General features: G+C 30.8%; 1 protein-coding gene across 3 annotated transcripts in view; it reads left to right on the forward strand.

Annotated features, from left to right (window-relative positions):
- The window catches only part of Csmd3 (CUB and Sushi multiple domains 3), an 860,328-nt gene that overhangs the window by 332,099 nt on the left and 508,024 nt on the right, over positions 1-20,205 (forward strand). For 2 of the 3 annotated variants that reach the window (XM_048358905.1, XM_048358906.1), the window contains 2 exons: positions 8,242-8,319; positions 15,591-15,678. In XM_048358905.1, the coding sequence (XP_048214862.1) occupies positions 8,242-8,319; positions 15,591-15,678 (166 nt within the window). The remainder of the gene's footprint in view (positions 1-8,241; positions 8,320-15,590; positions 15,679-20,205) is intronic. The other variant, XM_048358908.1, reaches the window with a different exon arrangement.

The raw sequence follows: 20,205 nt of genomic DNA on the forward strand, positions 1-20,205 counted from the left end.
CATCAACAGTAGAAGTTACGGTTACACTAGTACTTTGAAAGTAGTTACAACAGTGATATAACAATCGTTTCCATAACATGGAGTTCATTTCACTTAGCATCATCTTACGTGTTCATAAGGGTATAGTTATTTGTCTCTTGTGATCCTCTGCTGTGACTTGCCTAAACCTGTGCTAATTATTCCCTATGAGGGAGACCATAGGAGGACAGAAATTTTAAACAAACTATGCAAGACTTACCAAACAAAACAAGATCTTAGGAAATGCATTAAGTAGACATTAATATTTAATTTTAGGGCCAAATACAAATTTAAAATTTGATTTGAAGTAGACAGAAAATAAGGATTAAAAACTTAATTAAAATCCCGAGACAGTTCTAAGTGTTAAAAGTATCTGCAAACTATATCAATGGTAACTTTCCATATGGTGACTTTTATTATGCCAATTATAAGAAACCTTAAAGAGAATATAACAAATCCCACATTTTGCCTATAATCCTGACATTTTATATCACACCCCAACTGTAAGACCCTTTATGCCAAACATCATGATTGCATCTGTTGTTACCTAAGCAAGTGTGATGACTTCCTGGATTTGTTACAGTTGTCAGAGGAAAAAAGCTCATGCATAAACGTGATAGTCTTTACACAATAATTAACCATGGCTTTTCAACAGTCTGTCCACTGTAAGAATCAATTCACCCAATAAGTCCAATGAAAATTAACAAAATATTTTATTAACTATTAGTCTTTTTTCACTAGTCTGTTTACTTCCCAAGTGAGAATATTTACATGTAGATCTAATTCTAAATAGAAAGGATAGACTGCAAGTCTTCCTTCCATAGATATAGAGTTCGGTAGCTTTAATATAATTTTTTTGCCGAGCGCTGGTGGCTCATGCCTTTAATCCTGGCTATATAGGAGGATGAGGTCTGAGGACCGTGGTTCCAAGCCAACCTGTGCAGGAAAGGGTGTGAGATTCTTATCTCCATTTAACCATCAGAAAACAAAAAGTGGCTCTGTGGCTCAAGTGGTAGAGTCTTAGCCTTTTGCTGAAGAGCTCAGGGACAGTGCCCAGGCTCAGAGCTCAAGCCCCATGACAAACAAACAAGCAATCATCTTTTTGTGAATTTAATATGATCTTTTTGAAAAGTTCTCTTACATAAGTGTTATAAAATATGTGAAATAAATTTCATAAGCCTATATGTTCAAATAAGATTACAATATTTAAGATGTCACATTCTTAAACATCTGATATTTTTATTAAAGGTATAGTTTTCTAACTTCATTTATAAAACTGATATTTAAGTTAATATTCAGAGGAAATTGTAACAATTTGTACATCAAATATACACAGTGATAAGGACATAATAGAAAAGGGTCAAACTATCAATTTATTGACAATTGAAATGTTTTATGGGTGATTGAAATTGTAACTTTCAATAAGTCTAATACAAATGACAAATACTTAGACATTTGCTGTATTCTCAAGAGTTTGCACATAATTTAAAAAGTAATAATTTATTTAATCATATATTGCAGTTAAAATTGAATGTCACTTATATTTCAGACATATATATTCTATATGAAAGTATCAATACTTGTCCCAATATAGTATGTTATGGTTATATTACAAGAATGAAAACAAAAAAAGCAAAAGAAGAAACAAAAAACTTTGGGGCTACCTCTAATTATTTTTAGTTGCAAAAGTACATTAAAGATTTTAGTATGTATAAAATGAACATATAGGATACTCTGTCTTTATAAGCACTATATGTCTTGCATATTCTCAATATGTATGTCTCTACACATGTATTTTTCAATATATTTAGTCACACATCATTTTTCTTTTCAGGAAATGGTGACTACTCTTAATTCTTTTTATAAAACATTCTCCATCTTAAACATAGTATGAAATAAAGTATTTTAGATATGTATAAACTATGTTAAATATATTTTTTTTCTACTGTGCTTTTTTTCTACATAATCCAGAAGCCTTATTTCATAGGCAACATCTAATGACCTGCTAAAAATTGCTTTTGGAACTTTCATAAATCAAGAATCATTTTCTCTTTTTTTTTTTAGTTTAGTACTTTTCTTTTGTTAATAATAGAACGGAATAAATGAGAATATAAGTTAGCTCTTTTGTATCCTTCCCTCTTGTGAGGATCTTATGGAAGAAATTACCAAATAGACACTTTTATAATAAATCTGTTCCCCCAAAATCACTTTGTTCAACCATTACAGCATATGCAAAAATGTTAAATTTCAACTTTTGTAGAACTGCAATACGGGGCTACTATTTATCTTTAAACTAATAAATCAAGAAAATATATCATCACAGTTACATAGCTTTCAAACCACTAAGTAAATATTATCTCTAGATAGAACTGAGTGTCTTGATTATATTAGTCATTCCTCTTTTGGATATGAATTCGATTTTCAAATATCTAAGGACAACTGCAGGAGTCTCATACATTTGAATGAAGACATTACCTATAAATCTTGTGTTGTTTTGGGTTGTATTTTATTTTATTTTTATTGTCAAAGTGATGTACAGAGGGGTTGTAGTTACATACATTAGGTAGTGAGTACATTTCTTGTTCAACTTGTTACCCCTTCCCTAATTATTCTCCCCCTCTCTCTCCTCCCCAATTCTGCCCACCCCCAAGTTATACAGCTAGTTTACAAAATATTGTCTGTTAAGTATTATTGTTGCATTGGTTCACCTTTTATTCCTTTTCTCACCATTTTAATGTTCCCCCATATATCTTGTTTTAAGGGACTAGAAAACTCATCTTTTTACCTCGCCTCAAGAGAAATGCCATAAATATCATAAGCTCATAAATTTCTTAGAGGTGATGTAATTAAATCCACTGACAATATATTAAAATTGATAGGTACCAAACTCAAATATAAACACATGTCAGCAATTAAGTTTCAAATAAAAATTAATCAGTCTCTAAATAATATACTCTATTTGGGGGTTTTAAAAAGCAAAGATAAGATTACAATTAATTCAAAATTAAAAGTAGTATTCATGCAAACAGGTACTGCCAAACAATACCAAGCATCAAAGAAAGGCATTGCACATTTCAAAATAAACACTAAAATCAAGCAGAAATATTTTTTAAAATAAATCAATAACTCTCTTTGCTTAATCATGGTAACTTACTTTTGTTTTCAGAAGAGTGATTATAGGGGCTGGGATGTAGCTCAGTGGCAAAGCACTTGCCTAGCAAGTGCAACGTCCTGGGTTTGATCCCCAGTACCAAAAAGCAAAAGGCAAAAAAAAAATAATAATAATGTAATAATGATTGTGCTCCAATTGAATGACAGATTTAATGTAAAGTGTGGTTGTAATTGGACATTTTATCATCAATAGTTCAAACTTAGAAAATTAGTATAAATACAAAGTTAGCATATCATGTTTATTTTATTTGACTATATTACAATCCAGTCTAAATGAAAAGTAAGAGGTGTTTCAGTTTGTTATGGTAACAATCTAAACAAAGTGAAATTTTCTTATTCAAGAGCCACATAAATTTTAAAAATTATTTCCAAAATTGGAAAAAAAATGCTCCACTAACTAATTGGAAATATGTTTCTGCATTTTGAGACATAAATGTCCTGCAAATCACAACTTATCACTTTAGGCACATGCCAATGAAATAGAATCATACATTATGGATATGTAACTTTTGAGATTATGTAATGAAAAACTTACTCAACTTCCAATCAGGTACTCAAAAAGAGTATATTTTATTTTTTGACTTTATGTCATAAAACCTTAGTGTCAGAACAAGTTAAAAGATATCTTTTCAAAGCTCTAGTTTATACTTGGATTCTCCTTTAGCAATGTACAACATAATAATTTCCTAGTATTAAAGAACATAACCCGCAGCGCACTAGAAGCTCATGACTGTAATTCTTGCTACTCAGGAGGGTGAGATCTGAGGATCCTAGGTGGAAGCCAGCCTGGGAAGAAAATTCTGTGAGACTTTTACCTCCAATTAACCATCAAAATTCTGGAAGTGGAGGTCAAGTGGTAGAGCGATGGCCTTACACACAAAAGCTCAGGGATAGCACCCATGCCTTGAGTGCAATCATGAGGGCTGTCATCAAAACAAAACAAGCAAACAAACAAAAACATCTTTCAACACTCGCTGGCAAAGCAGTTCAGAGCCAGGTGCTATTTGCAAAAACATCTTTCATTAGTAGAACACAGTATAATTTTATACTAGGCAAGGTTCCTTAGCAGAAAGAGTGAAGTGAGATGCTATTTCAGAAACAATGAACAGATCAAATCAAATTTCTATTCAAATATTTGCATAAATGATTATTTTTATGATAAACAATACCTTGAAATCATTTCAAAATGTAATTTGAGCAGAATAGCATGCATTCTAGTTGAGACATAAACCATAGTCATCATTACCCCCCAAGGATTTTAGATGCAATTTAGAGTTCAAATAATTTGAGAAAAATAGCATAATAATTAATTTGGAAGGTATCATAGTAGTAATCCACTCTCATGGTTTAAAAGTGCTTTGAAGAACATTGCAGAACAAAAGTAATTTTGCAATGAAAGAAAGATAGGTTCAACTGGAATCTACTATGGGTCCTTCCTGCCATAACTTCACCTTTCAAAAATGTATATTAATCTACAAAGCAAGAATAAGCTAAATTAGGAAATGTTGCAAAAATAAAATGTGATCACAGTTATTTAACGATGAAAATGAAACTAAAAAAGGAAATTAGTATCTGTGCCCATGTATTGAGGTCATGCAGTGTATGCTTTCTTAATGTATTACAGAGTACATAGATTTTCTTGTATTTAAAAATAGCTTTAAAACGAGTATGCTTAATCTTGAATGCTTATTCTTTTTATCATTATACCATTCCTAATTTGAAATTAATAAAGGAAGTTTTGTCAGCAAAATAGTCTTATCTCAGTGAGCCAGGAATAAAAATACTTTATGGATTTACTTATGCAAGAATGCAAGTACAGCCTAAGCAAAATATATATTTTTTGCCCTTGAGGAACTGAGAGAACCAAAGAAAGTACCTCAAATTACACATTATATTTTAAAATATCTTAACCAGTGAATAAATTTCATTATGTATTTTACATTTTTCTTTTAAAAATAAATTTTACATGCTGTTACTGAAATGCACCAGTTTTTGATTAGATTTTTTAAGTTAAATGAGTTTAGTAAATCATGAATAGTGTGATTACATGTGAAAATATATAGTGTATTCTTATCAGTATAGTAAGACTGACGTGTTTGCCGTATGTGATATTAAATTTCTTATACAGGATATACACCAAGTTCTCATAATTGATATCTGACATATCCATGCCCATTTACTAACTCATGAAAATATAAAATAAGTATGTGTTTAACCAATTATAAAGAGTATCTAAAGCATATTATATACATATATATATAAATTTTGTGTGAATATAAATTTTCTATTATCATGTAGTTAAAATCCTTTTTCTCCTAGTGTTTTTTCTCCTGATTTTCCATCTTCAGCAACATGCAATGATTACAGGTTTTACTTATATTGTGAGAAATAGAAGCATATGTAATCAATAAAGAGAAACTTAATATATTGAAGATTAAATAGAAGAAAATGAAGATGTTTTCTTTTTAAAATCAGGAAAACACTTAAAACTCCTGACTGGAAATAGGGATTTCTGTTCTGAGTAGGAATACTGACTTAAACTTCAGATACCGTCCTTTCCCACACACAACCCTCTGGAAGACTGTAATCTTCACACCTATTCACCTTCATTCATAATGCAGAACTTAGTGACAGATTATTGATAATGGATGCCTTCCAAGAAAAATTCTGCAGTTTTCTCCTTTGGGTTTACTATCATTTTATAATGTTTTCTTTATTCTTTTAGATGTTTAAATTTGAGAACTTAATCTTCAAAATCATTTATAAATAATTAAAAGTCAAATTGTTTAATGTATACACATATAGAAATAAAGCTCTAGTGACCATTCATGTCTGAAAAGCAAACCTAAGCTTTCTACCATGTAATGCAAATTTTGTCAGCTATCTGGAAGTAGTAGGGAACTTTACAAATAGTTGATCTACATTTGAACTCAATGGTTGTTTCAGTAGAAGTAAACTTTAGGTTACAGTGGGGCTGTGGATTGGAGGTGGAAAAGAATCACAAAAGCAAACCTCCCTGGAGAAAGATGATGCCATTTCTTGCTTGTACATAAGGTTTAAATGGAACATTAAAAGCTCACAGAGAGACTGGCCATTTACTTCCAGCTTCTTGATGGGAGTTGGCTGAATCCTTCTCCAAACTACACAATTGCAAAGGACCGAATCTCTCTTTTTTTTTAAATTGGTAAAGCCAAATGATTTATTGTCTTTCAGTATATACACGTGCAGCCAAATTGACTGTGTATTACAATTTTCAAATCTATCTCCAATGATCGTTTTCTCTGTTAACATATTCAGTATAGATTGTTAACAATTATATACTCTTGTAAGTCACCAGGCTCTCTCTGTTTTCAAGATATTGAAAAGAAAATAAAGGGCTGTAGCTCAAGGGATAGAGCGCTAGCCTTCAGCAAAAGGAGTTTACAGGACAGTGCCCACGCCCAGAGTTCAAAGCCCAGAATCGCCACCAAAGAAAAAAAAAGTTAAAAAAAAGAAAATAAATTACCTTAAAATGTTGCAAAACTAATTAGCTATCCATCATTTGGACCCATTACTTAAACATAGCAGTTTAAAACCATGAACAAAAAACCATTTTATGCTATCAAATATGATCAGTTCTTTTCAATCAAATTCATAACAGGTCAATGGCATAATATTTATGTCTATTATTCTTTGCTATAAATTTGATAAAAAGTAATTCGTAAAACACTTCTGAATTTTAATTGGAAAAGGTACACGTCTCATCCATTCTTGTTCATGCTGAGTGTTGTTTAAAGAAAACACCTGGTATTTAAATATATCATTAGGTCAAATTATGTAGACTTATTTAAGTGATGATATCTTTACTTCAACGAGTGTCAACTAAAACTGCAAATAGTGTTATGAATTATTTTTATAATAATCATTATGCTTTTCTTTATGTCCTTTAGTTAGAACTTTTGGATTTAGGTTCTTATAGTTACTAGACAGGTGCTCTACCATTTAAGTCAATACCCAGTCCTATATTGTTTCAGCTCTTTTTCTGTACAGTTTTCTATTTTGCTTATTGCTACAATCAATATCAATTCTTCCAAACTCTATGTCTCAAATACCCAGGAGTATGAAATTTAGTACCATGCCTGACACTTTTTAAAATCAATTATTGAAATTCATTGCAAATACAGTCAATCAAATAGACTATAACCACAAAGAAAAATAACTCAGTTTCTTTATTCAAGATCGTTGAACACTATCAGCATATTTCAAATTTTAAGAACATCCAACTTAGCAATGAACACAGTATGTACATTTAGACTATATATAGATATATAGTCTATATGTAGTCATTATATTTACATATGCACACACACATATATATGCACATATATAGAGAGATATATTTATATGGCTAAGGTTATATACAATCTCAAATCTTATGGATAGAAGTGGAGTTCAAGGCGTTGCAAAACTGTATAAATATTCACAAGAATCCACAAACATTTAATCCAACCTTATAGGTTTGATGTAGTTGGTTATTACGAAAAGTAATACTAACTCATAAAAAATATAACAAAAGTCGAAAAGCATGTAATTTCTTTTCTCATTATAATGTAGTCTAACTCATGTCCATCACTGTAAATAAAAAAGATTTTTAGGATATTTAATTCACTTTAAAATCAAATTTATTAAATTATTTCTACTATTTTAATAAACCAGAATCATTTAATTTTCTTGTTTAGGTTATTCCTTGAAAACTGATGAAGTCAAGTCTTTTATAATAATGTATAAATATTTTAGTTTGATATAAAAACTTGATTTAAAAATATCTATGTAAAAGTATAGATTTCTTCCAATACACAATTTTAAAAACCTTACTATTAAAATCGTTCACTATTTTACTACTAGGAAATTTTATTGATTTTTATTTTATTATTTTCTTCTGAATAACCTATAGCAAGCTTAAAAAGCAATTTCTTTAACTTGCATAATTCCATGCTAACAAAATTTGTTAACTTGAATTTCATTTTCAAATTGTATTTCCTGATATATGTTTTTGTTTGTTTTCTTAACTAGTGAAAAAGGCCATAGATTTTAAATCTAGAGGATTTAAATTGTTTCCAGGGAAAGACAACAGCAACAAGTTTTCTCTCTGTGAGTGAACTCCTTTTTGTTACTTTCTCTAGTACAAGAGTGAAGTTTGTGGTGTCTGTGTTGTGTGTTTTATTCAAACATTTTTGCATTTACTAAATTAACTGTATTAATATCTAGATAACATGCATGATGGTTACTCAATATGTTATTGTATTGACACATGCATTGAGGTAATGGATTGTGTGACAATATCCCAACCTCTGATTTTTTTTTCTAAAATTTATTCTAAATTTTAACTTGTAAAAAAGTCTTTGGATCTTCTGAGATACTGAGAATCATGTTGTGTAATTGTAGAACATGAGGTAAATTAAGCACAGTTACTATAATTGGTTTCCTGTATGTTTATTTTTATACCTGATATAAAATTCCACAAAAAAATAGATTTTTCTTAGGAACATTTGTTTTCTAATGGCAATTTTCGCCTTGAAAATAGGGTTTTAAAGTTAATTTATGAAACCTTTAATTCTCTGCCATCTAAAATAAATTTAATTAATATTATTCATACTTTACAAAATCTTAGGGAAATAGCCTGAAATATTTTTTCTCACAAATTCAGTGCTTTACAGATCATTTGATAGACATGCATTTATCAGAAATTAAAAATAATACTGATTTTTTCATTTCTAATATCATAAATAAACCTGGGATATTGTTTTTAGTAAAGCTATTTATGTCTGTTGTATGAATGAATTGTAATTAGTACAAGTTCCTTACCTTAATGCTGTATAAGTGTATTAGAAATAAACACTTTTAATTTCAAATTACGAACACTAGATGATTTTGAGGGGTTACTATGAATACTAATGTATCAGCTTTACCAGGACACTTTTTTGAAGATTAAGTGGTGAATTTTATTTGTCATAAGGAAAGTTTAAAAAAGGAAAACATGGACTCTAAATGATAAAGAAACACACTCAGTGAAAGTCAGTCATTGCACTTACACTGAAACAGGATTTCACCTTTTAATTTACTTGTATATATAAATAGTAAAAGATACAAACGTAACTCTTAAATCAATTATCAGGAAACTATCTTGAGTCCTCTACATTATTATATATTTTATGTTTACCCAACTCTAAAGTGTGATTTTTACATTTTGTTAGTTAAATTTGAGAATACTAAAAAAAATATTTTAAATATTAATTCAAAAATCATCAATCTGAGTTACATGTTTGAAAATCATTCAATAGTTAATTTCTAAGAATTTACCTTAAATACTTTTTTATATATTTTGTAGGCAACAATATCTTTTAGGGATTGGTGGATTTTGCAAAATATTGCTATATTGTGGTTGTATAAATATTTAGAAATACTTCAGAAAGACATCAAATAAGTATCAAGGTACTCAGGAAATGTGTATGTTTTATAATAAAATTATTCTTTTATGTCAATTTTTATGTCATTATAAAATAAAAGTGCAGTATTGCAGACTCAAATATTTTGCTTTATATATATATATATATTTTTTTTCTGGCTAGTGTATTTGAATTGAATTGCAAATTATAATACTAGTTCTCATTTTTTATCTTTTTGTACATAAATGTTGTTTTACATGCATACTTCAAAATTCCAAATGTTCCAGTAAACTAAAGGAAATTACAGTAAATTAGTGTTTATTAAAGTATTAGCTGGAATATGTACTTATCTATCTTGATTGGTATATTTCCTTGGGGAAATATCTATTTTGTGTTTTCTATGAGCTGTAAGTGCAAACAATATTCCCTGTTTAAGGAAAACAAAAGTCTCAATGTTTGCTTTAAGATGGTTAGGCAAAAAGTTATTATGAAGGAAAAATATTAACCAAAGCAGCATATATGTAAATGTGCATATGTGCATATCTCACATGTTTTTATTACACTTTATATAAGTTATGTTTTTTCCTTTTGAATATAATTTACCAACCAATGAGAAACATTTCATGTTTGCAATAGAGCATGCCAAAATTATTTTAAATTTTACTCCAATTGATTCTCATTTATTGGCTTGCTTAAAAAGATACTATCTCATGCTTGTTTTTTAGCAAATGTTAGGTCATCGCGATTTGTATTATCATTTTGTATCTACCACCAAGTTTTCATTTGCTCATCTCTCTGTCATTTATTTCACACAACACAAAGTAATTTTATAGAAAGATTTTTTTTATCTGACAACTGTCTTTCAAATAAAAAACTACTCTCGATAAAGTATATATAAATGAAAGTACTATAATTAACAGTGAAGTTACTTGATAAAATATCATTTATGTTACTGGCATGAGAGAAATGAGTAGACAGAAGGAAAACACTTGCCAAAACTCACATGGAATTTTTCTGATTTAACCAAGAAATGACTTAATAGTTTCAAGGAAATCAATCAGGGTTTATTAGGAAATTTCAATTGTAGTTCAGATTTCTTTCAGCTTTTGAATCTGAACTACAGAAGACGACATTCATCCATTTCTGTTCAAAACAATAAGTTTTTGCCAAATCTGCTATCAAATACTTTAGGTTTACAGAGGAAATAAAAATAACAAAACAGATTTTTTTAATAAAGTGATTGAGTTTAATGATTTGCCATCGTGTCTCATAGTCCCTGGCAAAGTATTAAAATATAATTATAAAGAAAGTGTGAGCGCTCCATAAAAGGTTTTGCTTCTCTTTTCTATTTCAAAATCATCCACTCATTCATCCATGGGATCCATTCATCCACAGTTCCTATTGGGAGCCAATATAGTAAAGGAAACATAACCTCAGCTTTTAATGATCCAAAATTTTACTGAGAAGTTAAATGTATTGAAAAACTGTATGTTATAGAATATTGAGTACACTCTTAAATGAAGAACTTTGGGCCTCCATCATGTTTGACCCCAAACACTTTATTTTTGTTTGTTAGAATATATGACAAAATCTAATTTTTTAAATCATGAACCATGTGGTGATGTGAACATGTTAATGAGGAAAGGTTGGAAGTGCATTTCATCAGAATCTCCTCATTTCCAACTTTTAAAATCATATGGAGTTATTTAAAATTAACTTTAAGTTGATGTTTGGCCCAAGATTAGACTACACTTTTCTGTTTATAGTATTTTTTCCTATATAAAAATATAAAATTAATATTCCTGAATAATAAAGTATTTATTATTATAAGGACATGTCATTTTTATAAGAAACAAATGACTCAATTTTTAAATTCTATGCTTTGGTCCATCTCTTTCGCCTTGTTTTGTGTCCATAAGGGACTCACACATCAGTAACAATAATAATGTTAAAAAGTATTTTTAAAGAGTTGCAATACACTGCCTAACACCAGTAATGTGAGCTTTTAGAGAAGCAGAGATAGGAAAGGTCAAAAATCAAAGTCAGCCTAGGGAAAAAGTTACTGAAACCTCATCTCAATGAACAGGTAGACTTGGTGGTACATGACTATAAAATCCCGCTATGTAGGAGACATAAGTCAAGAGAATCATTGTTTAAACCAGCCTAGGTAATAGTCATTAATGCATTTGGTAAGGAATACCTAAAGTAAAACAAAACAAAACAAAACAATACAAAACAAAATAAACAGAATTGAATAAGTACTTGAAGAAATAAAGCATTTGTCTAGTAAGAGCAAAGCCCATAGTCTAATCAACTACTAATAATCCCAAGTACGAGGGAAGCAGAAATGGAGACATTATCGTTTGTAGTTATCCAAACCGAAAGAGTAAAAACTAGCTTAAACAAATAAACGGATCATGAGTTCAAGTCTGTAATCGCAGCTACAAAAGAGCTAGAGATGGGCCGACTGGTCTCTGATGCTAGCCCTCGCTAAAAATGGGAGTTTACCTGGAAAAATGAAATTAAAGAAAAATAAAGTTACTTGGAATGTGGCTCAAGTGGTAAAGCACTTTAACCCTGAGTTTAAAAAGAAAGAAATAAAAACAAGCAATTGAAAAGAATAAAACTCAGAAAGTTCTTTGCATACAGATTTCCCATAAATGATTTATTTTGCATAGGAAAACATCCAGCCAGTTAATTAAATTTTAAGAGTGTTCACATTCTTGCCGTGGTGGAAGATACCCTCTAACTTAGGATATGATGTGGTTAAAGAGGCTTGACCGAATGACAGGAACTCCATGTGAATGTGTTCGCATCTCTTAGCAACGAGAAGTTCTAAAATGTGCATAAATCAGAGAATATATTCAATTTTTCATTTTTAAAATTTCTACCCTATAAAATATTAAACATTAAATACACATAAATTTAAGGATATATTTAGTTTGCCAATTGAATAACAATTTCTAACCAGACATAAGTAACAACTCGATTATTCATAATCTAAAAACTGAAATTACTTGAATAGGCCACAAAATTATAAATATTCCCTAAATTTTAAGGTAATATACTTGCAACGATATTCTGAATTTTATACACTAACAGAATTTCAGTTATAGTTCTAGAGATTTAGCCTAGCCTTAAATATAGAATTAATTCATTAGCAATCTGGTATATTCTTTGACATTTGAATTCACAGCCTCCCATTTTGCACTTTACCATTTGAGCCACACTTCCAGCCTAACCTTTGCTAATGATTATTTTATAGTTGGAGTATTGTGGACTTTCTTCCTAGGCTGGTGTCAAATCATAATCTCCATAATTCAGTCTTTTTCATAGCTATAATTACATGTATGTGAAACTCATATCAGCACCAATCATCCTTTGACACATTCCCTAACACCTCTAAGGGTCAGTTCTCACATCTAAAGAAGGTGTATAATAATAACAATTACCCTTAATATTGTTGTGAGGGTCAAATGAACCATAAAGAATGTAGAATTGATCCTCACACACAATACATTGTAAATGCTAGTCATGCAAAATATTTTAACTTTCTGAAGCAAAATTCCAAAAAATCAAAATGTATATTTTTCTTGCTTTTATCCTCTAATAATGCACTCACAAACTGCTTGTATAAGTGGAGTAAATGCATGCTATATATTATGCTATTACAGGTAATTCTAAGTCAGGCAACCTCTTTTTCTGCTCTCCAATCAATGTTTAAAAGTCACATTTCCACAACTTACTCTACAATATCATTAGAAGTCTCTCAAAGATTAAGAAGAGAAAAACTCCATAGAATTCTCATTTTACTGAAAAAAGTGTATCAAGAGGTATTGTCAATCAAAGAACTAGAACCTATTTATTAAGAAGTTACTAACCTATCTCCAGAATTTGTGGTTATTAAAATAATTGTAAGTTTTCCTTTCATCATTTTCAAGTATATAATCTCTTTGTATAGATTACTAAAAGAATATGAAACTCTTAATTTTAATATGACATAACAATCTCAAATCAAACTTAAAATTATCAAAATAAAATACTCCCAGTTATGTTAAAAGATGAATGAGAATGACATGCAAAACTTGAATTCTTTTTTGGATAAAATGGAAAATTGAGCTGAGCATTATATTATTAGATATGGTTTTAATAGATGAAGGAAAAGAAATAGCAAATGTGAGGACGAACAAATGCATGCAGGACCCCTTGTGACAGGGAGACTACAGAAAAGTAAGCATGCAGTTGGATTTAGATAAGGGTGAGAAGAACTAAATCTATTGAAGATTTAAAAATTAATAACTGTTCTTGGGGCATTTCATTTTTTTTCTAGTATTCATAATAACCCCAAGGTAGTCACAGCAATGAAATCAAACTATCTGTGATTAGGCTTAATTTGAATACATATAGGAAATGACAGATCCAAGATCGAAGAGACCACAAACGTTTGCACCAAATAAGGAAAACATTCATTAGGGGATACTATGATGGGGGCACTTTTTATTTCTACATTGAGGAAAACACAAACTATGGAAATCTCTGGATCATTGCCTTAGCTGTAGTCCACAGGAATAGAATCAGTAAACTTTTGTGTGTGGCCAAAAAACAAAACAAAACAAAACAAAAAAAACACCCAGAATGATTGAGAAATAGATTTAGAGGAACAGGGAAGGTAAAATGCTTGTTTAGATTGAATGAGCATGTAGTAAAGTTGACAAGAGAGATATTGTTGAAGATATTCAAGAAAATAAGTTTTACAAACATAGAAATAGAATAGTATTTTCTGATTGAGGCATGATAGTTTTACTACAGTCACTATATCTTAGCATTCTATGGCCTTTAGCTGTTATCCTGGGAGGCTTAAAAAGAGATAATTTTGTGTTTAGTTGTACTCAATGTACAATTTTTATTAGGAAGACTTTGCTATTTATTAAGAAATTCAGAAACTTATGACCGGGCTCCTTCTCTAGCTTAATTGCATTGCCTTGTCCAGAAGTTAATCTAGACATCATCATTCTTAAAAAAAAAAAAAAAAGAAAAGAAAAAAGAAAAAGTTTTACAAGTGATTCCAGTACCAAAGTTATGGGTGATTTCCTTGGAATCTATCTGTTCACTATTTCTTTCTTAAAATACGTGGTAAACTAGTAAATAAGAAAATAATTATTTTCCAGTTCACTAAAAGATTAAAATGGTTAAACATATTTAAGGTATTTTAAAAGTAAGGCTTGAGGTTTTAAAGCCTGTTTGGAATATATAGGAAGTTGAATCACAAATATAAATAAATAGGTAATACAATTCTCACTGAAGAAAAAGTCGATTTTAAGATTAAATTATCCAATGTAATAATGGTTATTGATTCAAATTAATATATCTTAATTAACAAACTCTTAGAAAGAAAGTGAAAATGTGTGTACTGGCTAAATAAAAGACCATGGTGGAAAGCACCTGTGTGCTTGAGAGTGAGGTTATTATTTGTTACTGAGCCTTGTATTGTGTTCCACTGGCCTGCTATACCACTTTTGCCATTGGTTGACCGTACTCATGGCTGACAAATTTGCTTTGTTGCTTATGAAACGCAGAAGTTTTCAAATATTATTATTTTTCCTGTTGCAATGTAAAAAATAACAACACCTAAAATATTATAACTAGTATCAATCTCTACACTTCCATTTATTAATGGGAAATCTGACACTGATAGGCTGAAAATATGTTTTACAATTTTAAAAGCATTAGTTGTTAATATGTTAATCTTCAAAATAATATTCTACAGTGGGAATACGAGCCTTACGGGTAAATTTGGATATATCACTAAACAACAAAAAATGTTTTTATACTGTCATCACGTTGCATAAAAATATATTTGAACAATAGTGATTATAATAGCAAAGTACAATAGTACAATTTATGTACATTTATGCATTAAAATAATTCTATATTTCTAATCATATATGTTGCATTTTTTCTCCTGTGTTATTACAGTAAATGAAGGAGGTATTAAAACAGCTTCCAATTTATGCCCAGATCCAGGAGAACCTGAAAATGGGAAGAGAATTGGATCAGATTTTAGGTACTAATTTAAATTATTATATTATTTATCATTTCAGTGTTTAATTTCATTAAAATTTGAAAAAGGGCTAAATATATGGAAATAATCACCTTGGGACTTTAAGGTGTGTGGACGCAAGATTCAAATGATGTTGTTTGATTTTGTATTGGCAATTTAAAGCTAATATGTCTACTTAACAACACTCTTTGGATAGTTGAATGATCATTGTGTTTTGTTATGTAGAAGGAAAAATATTATGTTTAAAATGTACAAATTCTGTATTTATGAGCTAGCCAGATTTAGATAACTTGCTTTGTACTGCCACTCTGAGTGTCCTCTTCTGGAATGTGGAATGTGTAAATCAAACTAAGCATACACAATGAGGAATTTCCCATGAGGTGATGTGTGAATGTCTCCATCAACTGGTCTATAAGCATTATACATTTACGCTGATAGCCCTACATACATGTGCTTGGATCTTAATTTTATCTCCATTATACCTTTAGACTTTATATCACTAAATTTATCAACAAATAAGAGAATGCATATAGTATACTGTGAAAGCTTTTAATTTGCCTAATTTATCTAAAATCACTTCTTAATAATGTTGAATTTTACACAGTGTTTGACTTTAACACTTTACTACAAAATATTATAGCTTTTATCAAGGGCTACAGATGCACTTTGATGACAAAACATTTTCCTTACACTGCCAATGTTCTTTTGAACACAAAGTCTAGGCACTACCCTTGAGGATCTCTCTCTCTCTCTCTCTCTCTCTCTGACTGTCTGTCTGTCTGTCTCTCTCTCTCTGTGTCTCTGTGTCTCTGTGTCTCTCTGTCTCTCTCTCTTTCTCTCTCTTTGCTCAAGCATAGCTAGTCCTCTACCACTCTGATCCACAGCTCCACTTCAGGTTTTCGGGTTTACTGGTGATTAAATGGAGATAAAAGTCTCATGGACTTTCCTGCCTTAGCAAGTTTCAAACCATGATCCTGAACTTTCAGCCAGCTGAGTAGCTAGGATTACAGGTGTGAGCCACCAGTGACTAGTCACATTCAAAGCTTTGAACAACAAAATCAAATTCCATTCAAAATGTTAAAATATTATTTATTGAAAAAAATCACAAATAGGTTTTTCTACATATGTGTTATTCACATACCAAGTTATATTATTTGATTACTGATGATAACATTTTTGGTCATACATAGTGCATATTCAGTCTTCACCTTTTATAAATATTTATGAAGTATAAATTACATATAGATGATATGTTCTAAAGAACATTCCTAGGAGGAAGGCAAAACATGTATCTAGACTCTTAATGGACTATGAGGCAGGAGGATGAAGAATTTAAGGCCAACCTGGGCTATGTAGCAAGACACTGTCTTAAAGAAAATATCAAGTAAATATTTTACTCTCAATAATAAATACTTTACAGACCACTAAGTGGTAAGGAAGTTACTAAGTGGATCTTTTTTTAATCTTTATTGAAAAAGTGATGAACAAGGGGATTACAGTTATACAAGTAAGGAAAAAGAGTATATTTTACATGCTGTCTTTACTTCTTTTAAAAATCCAATATTCCTTCTCATTTTATCCTCATATTATAAATAAAATGATTTAAGATTCCATTGCCTAACTTAAATTGGTAGGACTGAAATTATAACAGACGTCCATAGGTCTCCGAAATTTCATACTTTCCCATGGGTATTTTATGTAATGTTTTATATTTTATCAATATATTAGCTGTCATCAATTACACAGTCTTCCTAAGTTGGTTTGCTCAGATCTGTAAATAGATGCAATAATGATTATCCTATTGGGATGAGAAGAATGCATAGTTGATGCAGGTATAATAATCACAGAGCTTGTGAAAAATATATCTATTCAACTGTCATAATATGACATATATTTATATATAATTGACAACTTTGTGGACTGATTGCTTAACAATATATTGAAAATCAACATGGAAGAATTATAATTTAATAGAAATGCAGTGAACTATATTTTAATATAGTGGATTCTCCTTTGATTTCAAATTTAGAAAGTAAATATTAAGTTTTTTTTAAGTAAGTTTCTGTAAGTGAGAGTAAAGAAGTCTAAGGGTGGGCCCCAATCCAGTTTTACAAGGTCTTCCTCTGCTAATAAGCGAAAGATTTTATGTCTAATCTGAGGGGAAGGAAGACCTGTGCATTAAAGAACAGGATGTGCTATTCCAAGGAAAAAAGCTCAGTTACAGGGTACTAATGAGTTGGAAAAATAAAACAAAATGAAACTGAGGCGATATGAAGAAGCCAGATCTCTTTCATAGAGAATGAATTTGGCAACCATTCAACATAATCTGGACTGCACTGGAAATAGGCTTTGTTATATATATAACATTATATATAATATAATATATTATAGATATAACATATATTAATTTCCAACAGGAAACACTCAGAGGATTTCATTCCACATCTACACACACAAACACACATACACACAGAGGGAGATAATTTTTTTCTTAATTCACTTCTTACATTTGGCAACACTAACCATCACACATGCAAAAGGCAGTTCCCAGCATCTCCCTCTTGGCTAGTCAGGTTGTTTCTGGTTCATCATTGTTACACTCAAGTCATTTTCCAAACTTTGATGGCAAGTTGTCACAAGTTGAAGAATCTGACCTGATGTAATACATATTTTCAGTAAATATGTTTGCTTTTTTCTGTAAATGGTGAGGATGAAATGTATGCTTTCGTTAGGTTACTACATGAGTGGAAGATGATAGAGACTAAGACTATCGTGACTTCAGTGAGTCAAACTGAAACAAGATATCAAGATATTTGATGAAAAAATTCTTCTTTATCCAAGGATAGTTTGGTGCAGCAAAAGAGGACATCAATAGAAAAAAGTAAGATTATTCTAAGGGTTGAACAGTGTGAAAATAGGAGGTATATTTATTTTTATTTACTGTAGAATTTAGAGAGTTCTTTTCATGAAAATTTTCAGATAACTTTGATTTCCAAATGCATCTGTGAAATTAGTAGATGAACATTCAAGTTCAGCAGCATTAGGGAACCATCTGCCTCAGAGAAAGAGGGCCAGATATATAATTCAAACTGTAGAGCAGCTACCTAAGAAGCAAAAGTCTTGAGTTCTAACCACTACTACCAAAAATCAATTCCTACCAAAAATATAAGGAAACTGAAATAAAGAAAAAGATAACTTTAATGAAACCCCCCAAACCTGTACTTTCTGATGGACTGATACAGAGACAAAGGGTACCATATCATCCCATGAATGATATAGGGAGATATCACCAGAGGAAAAAGAAGGAACTCCCTAAAGGTGATATGGGGAATATTGAAAATATGAAGATGAGACAGGTAGCAGTCTCTTGAATTTGACAATATGAGGGCTGTTGATATCATGGTTTCATTGGAATAATAGAGGTTTAAAATCAACCCAGTACAGGCTGAATGAAAAAAGTACATACCAGCTAGGTAAAGTTTTGAGAGTTTTTCATTGTATTAAGCAGGAAATAGGGCTGGGGATATAGCCTAGTGGCAAGAGTGCCTGCCTCGGATACACGAGGCCCTAGGTTCTATTCCCCAGCACCACATATACAGAAAACGGCCAGAAGCGGCGCTGTGGCTCAGGTGGCGGAGTGCTAGCCTTGAGCAGGAAGAAGCCAGGGACAGTGCTCAGGCCCTGAGTCCAAGGCCCAGGACTGGCCAAAAAAAAAAAAAAAAAAAGCAGGAAATAAAGAGGGTAGTAACATTGCCATTAGGAAGTCTAGAGTGATTTTTTTTTGGAGATACAAAGAAATAAGCATGCTTTCTTGTTACTACAAATTGTACAGGAATAGATAAATAACACGGGTTATAGAGTCCTTAATAAAGGGAGCCAGTGAATAGGATCAGAAGAACAGGAAATGGGAAACACTCTTTTATAAATGAAGGGAAATTGTGGCTAGCAAGACTTGCGGATTTCATGATAGAAGATATGAGTTCACACTTAACATTTTTTATAATTTGGAAGTCCTGTTTCAAGAAAGAACATCAAGTTAAAACCACCAGGGTACAATAATGGAATAGATGTAAGAAAATGGTTGATACTGAAAGAAAAAAGAAAGAAAGAGGGGGGTTACCAAGAGTGGGAGAGCAAACTTCAAATAGAAACACTTTTCTTGTTGATTAATTTTGAGCGATCTCAAGATTAATGATCATTCATCTGCCTGGTTAGAGAGTTTCTATCTATCAGTACTGATCATTTCAACTATAAAAAAATAGGATTGAGTAGAAGAGTAAAGTGCTGCTATGCATAGTAATTATTTCAGGCAGACAAACTTAAAACAGATCTACAGTAAAGATGCCTTCAAGAAGAGGTGCACATGGGGATTTTTTTTAAAGAGAAATGGGATACATTGTTGTTCAGGATAGATATCAACAATACAGATGTTACTGACTCAATAGAAGCAGTGGAAGTTGTAATTCTCATGACTCAGAGGGAAAATAATATTTTATGCACTATTGAAGTGCAATCATTCACATTATTTTT

Source organism: Perognathus longimembris, chromosome 12 (assembly GCF_023159225.1).
Source record: "Perognathus longimembris pacificus isolate PPM17 chromosome 12, ASM2315922v1, whole genome shotgun sequence".
Classification (NCBI taxonomy): domain Eukaryota; kingdom Metazoa; phylum Chordata; class Mammalia; order Rodentia; family Heteromyidae; genus Perognathus; species Perognathus longimembris.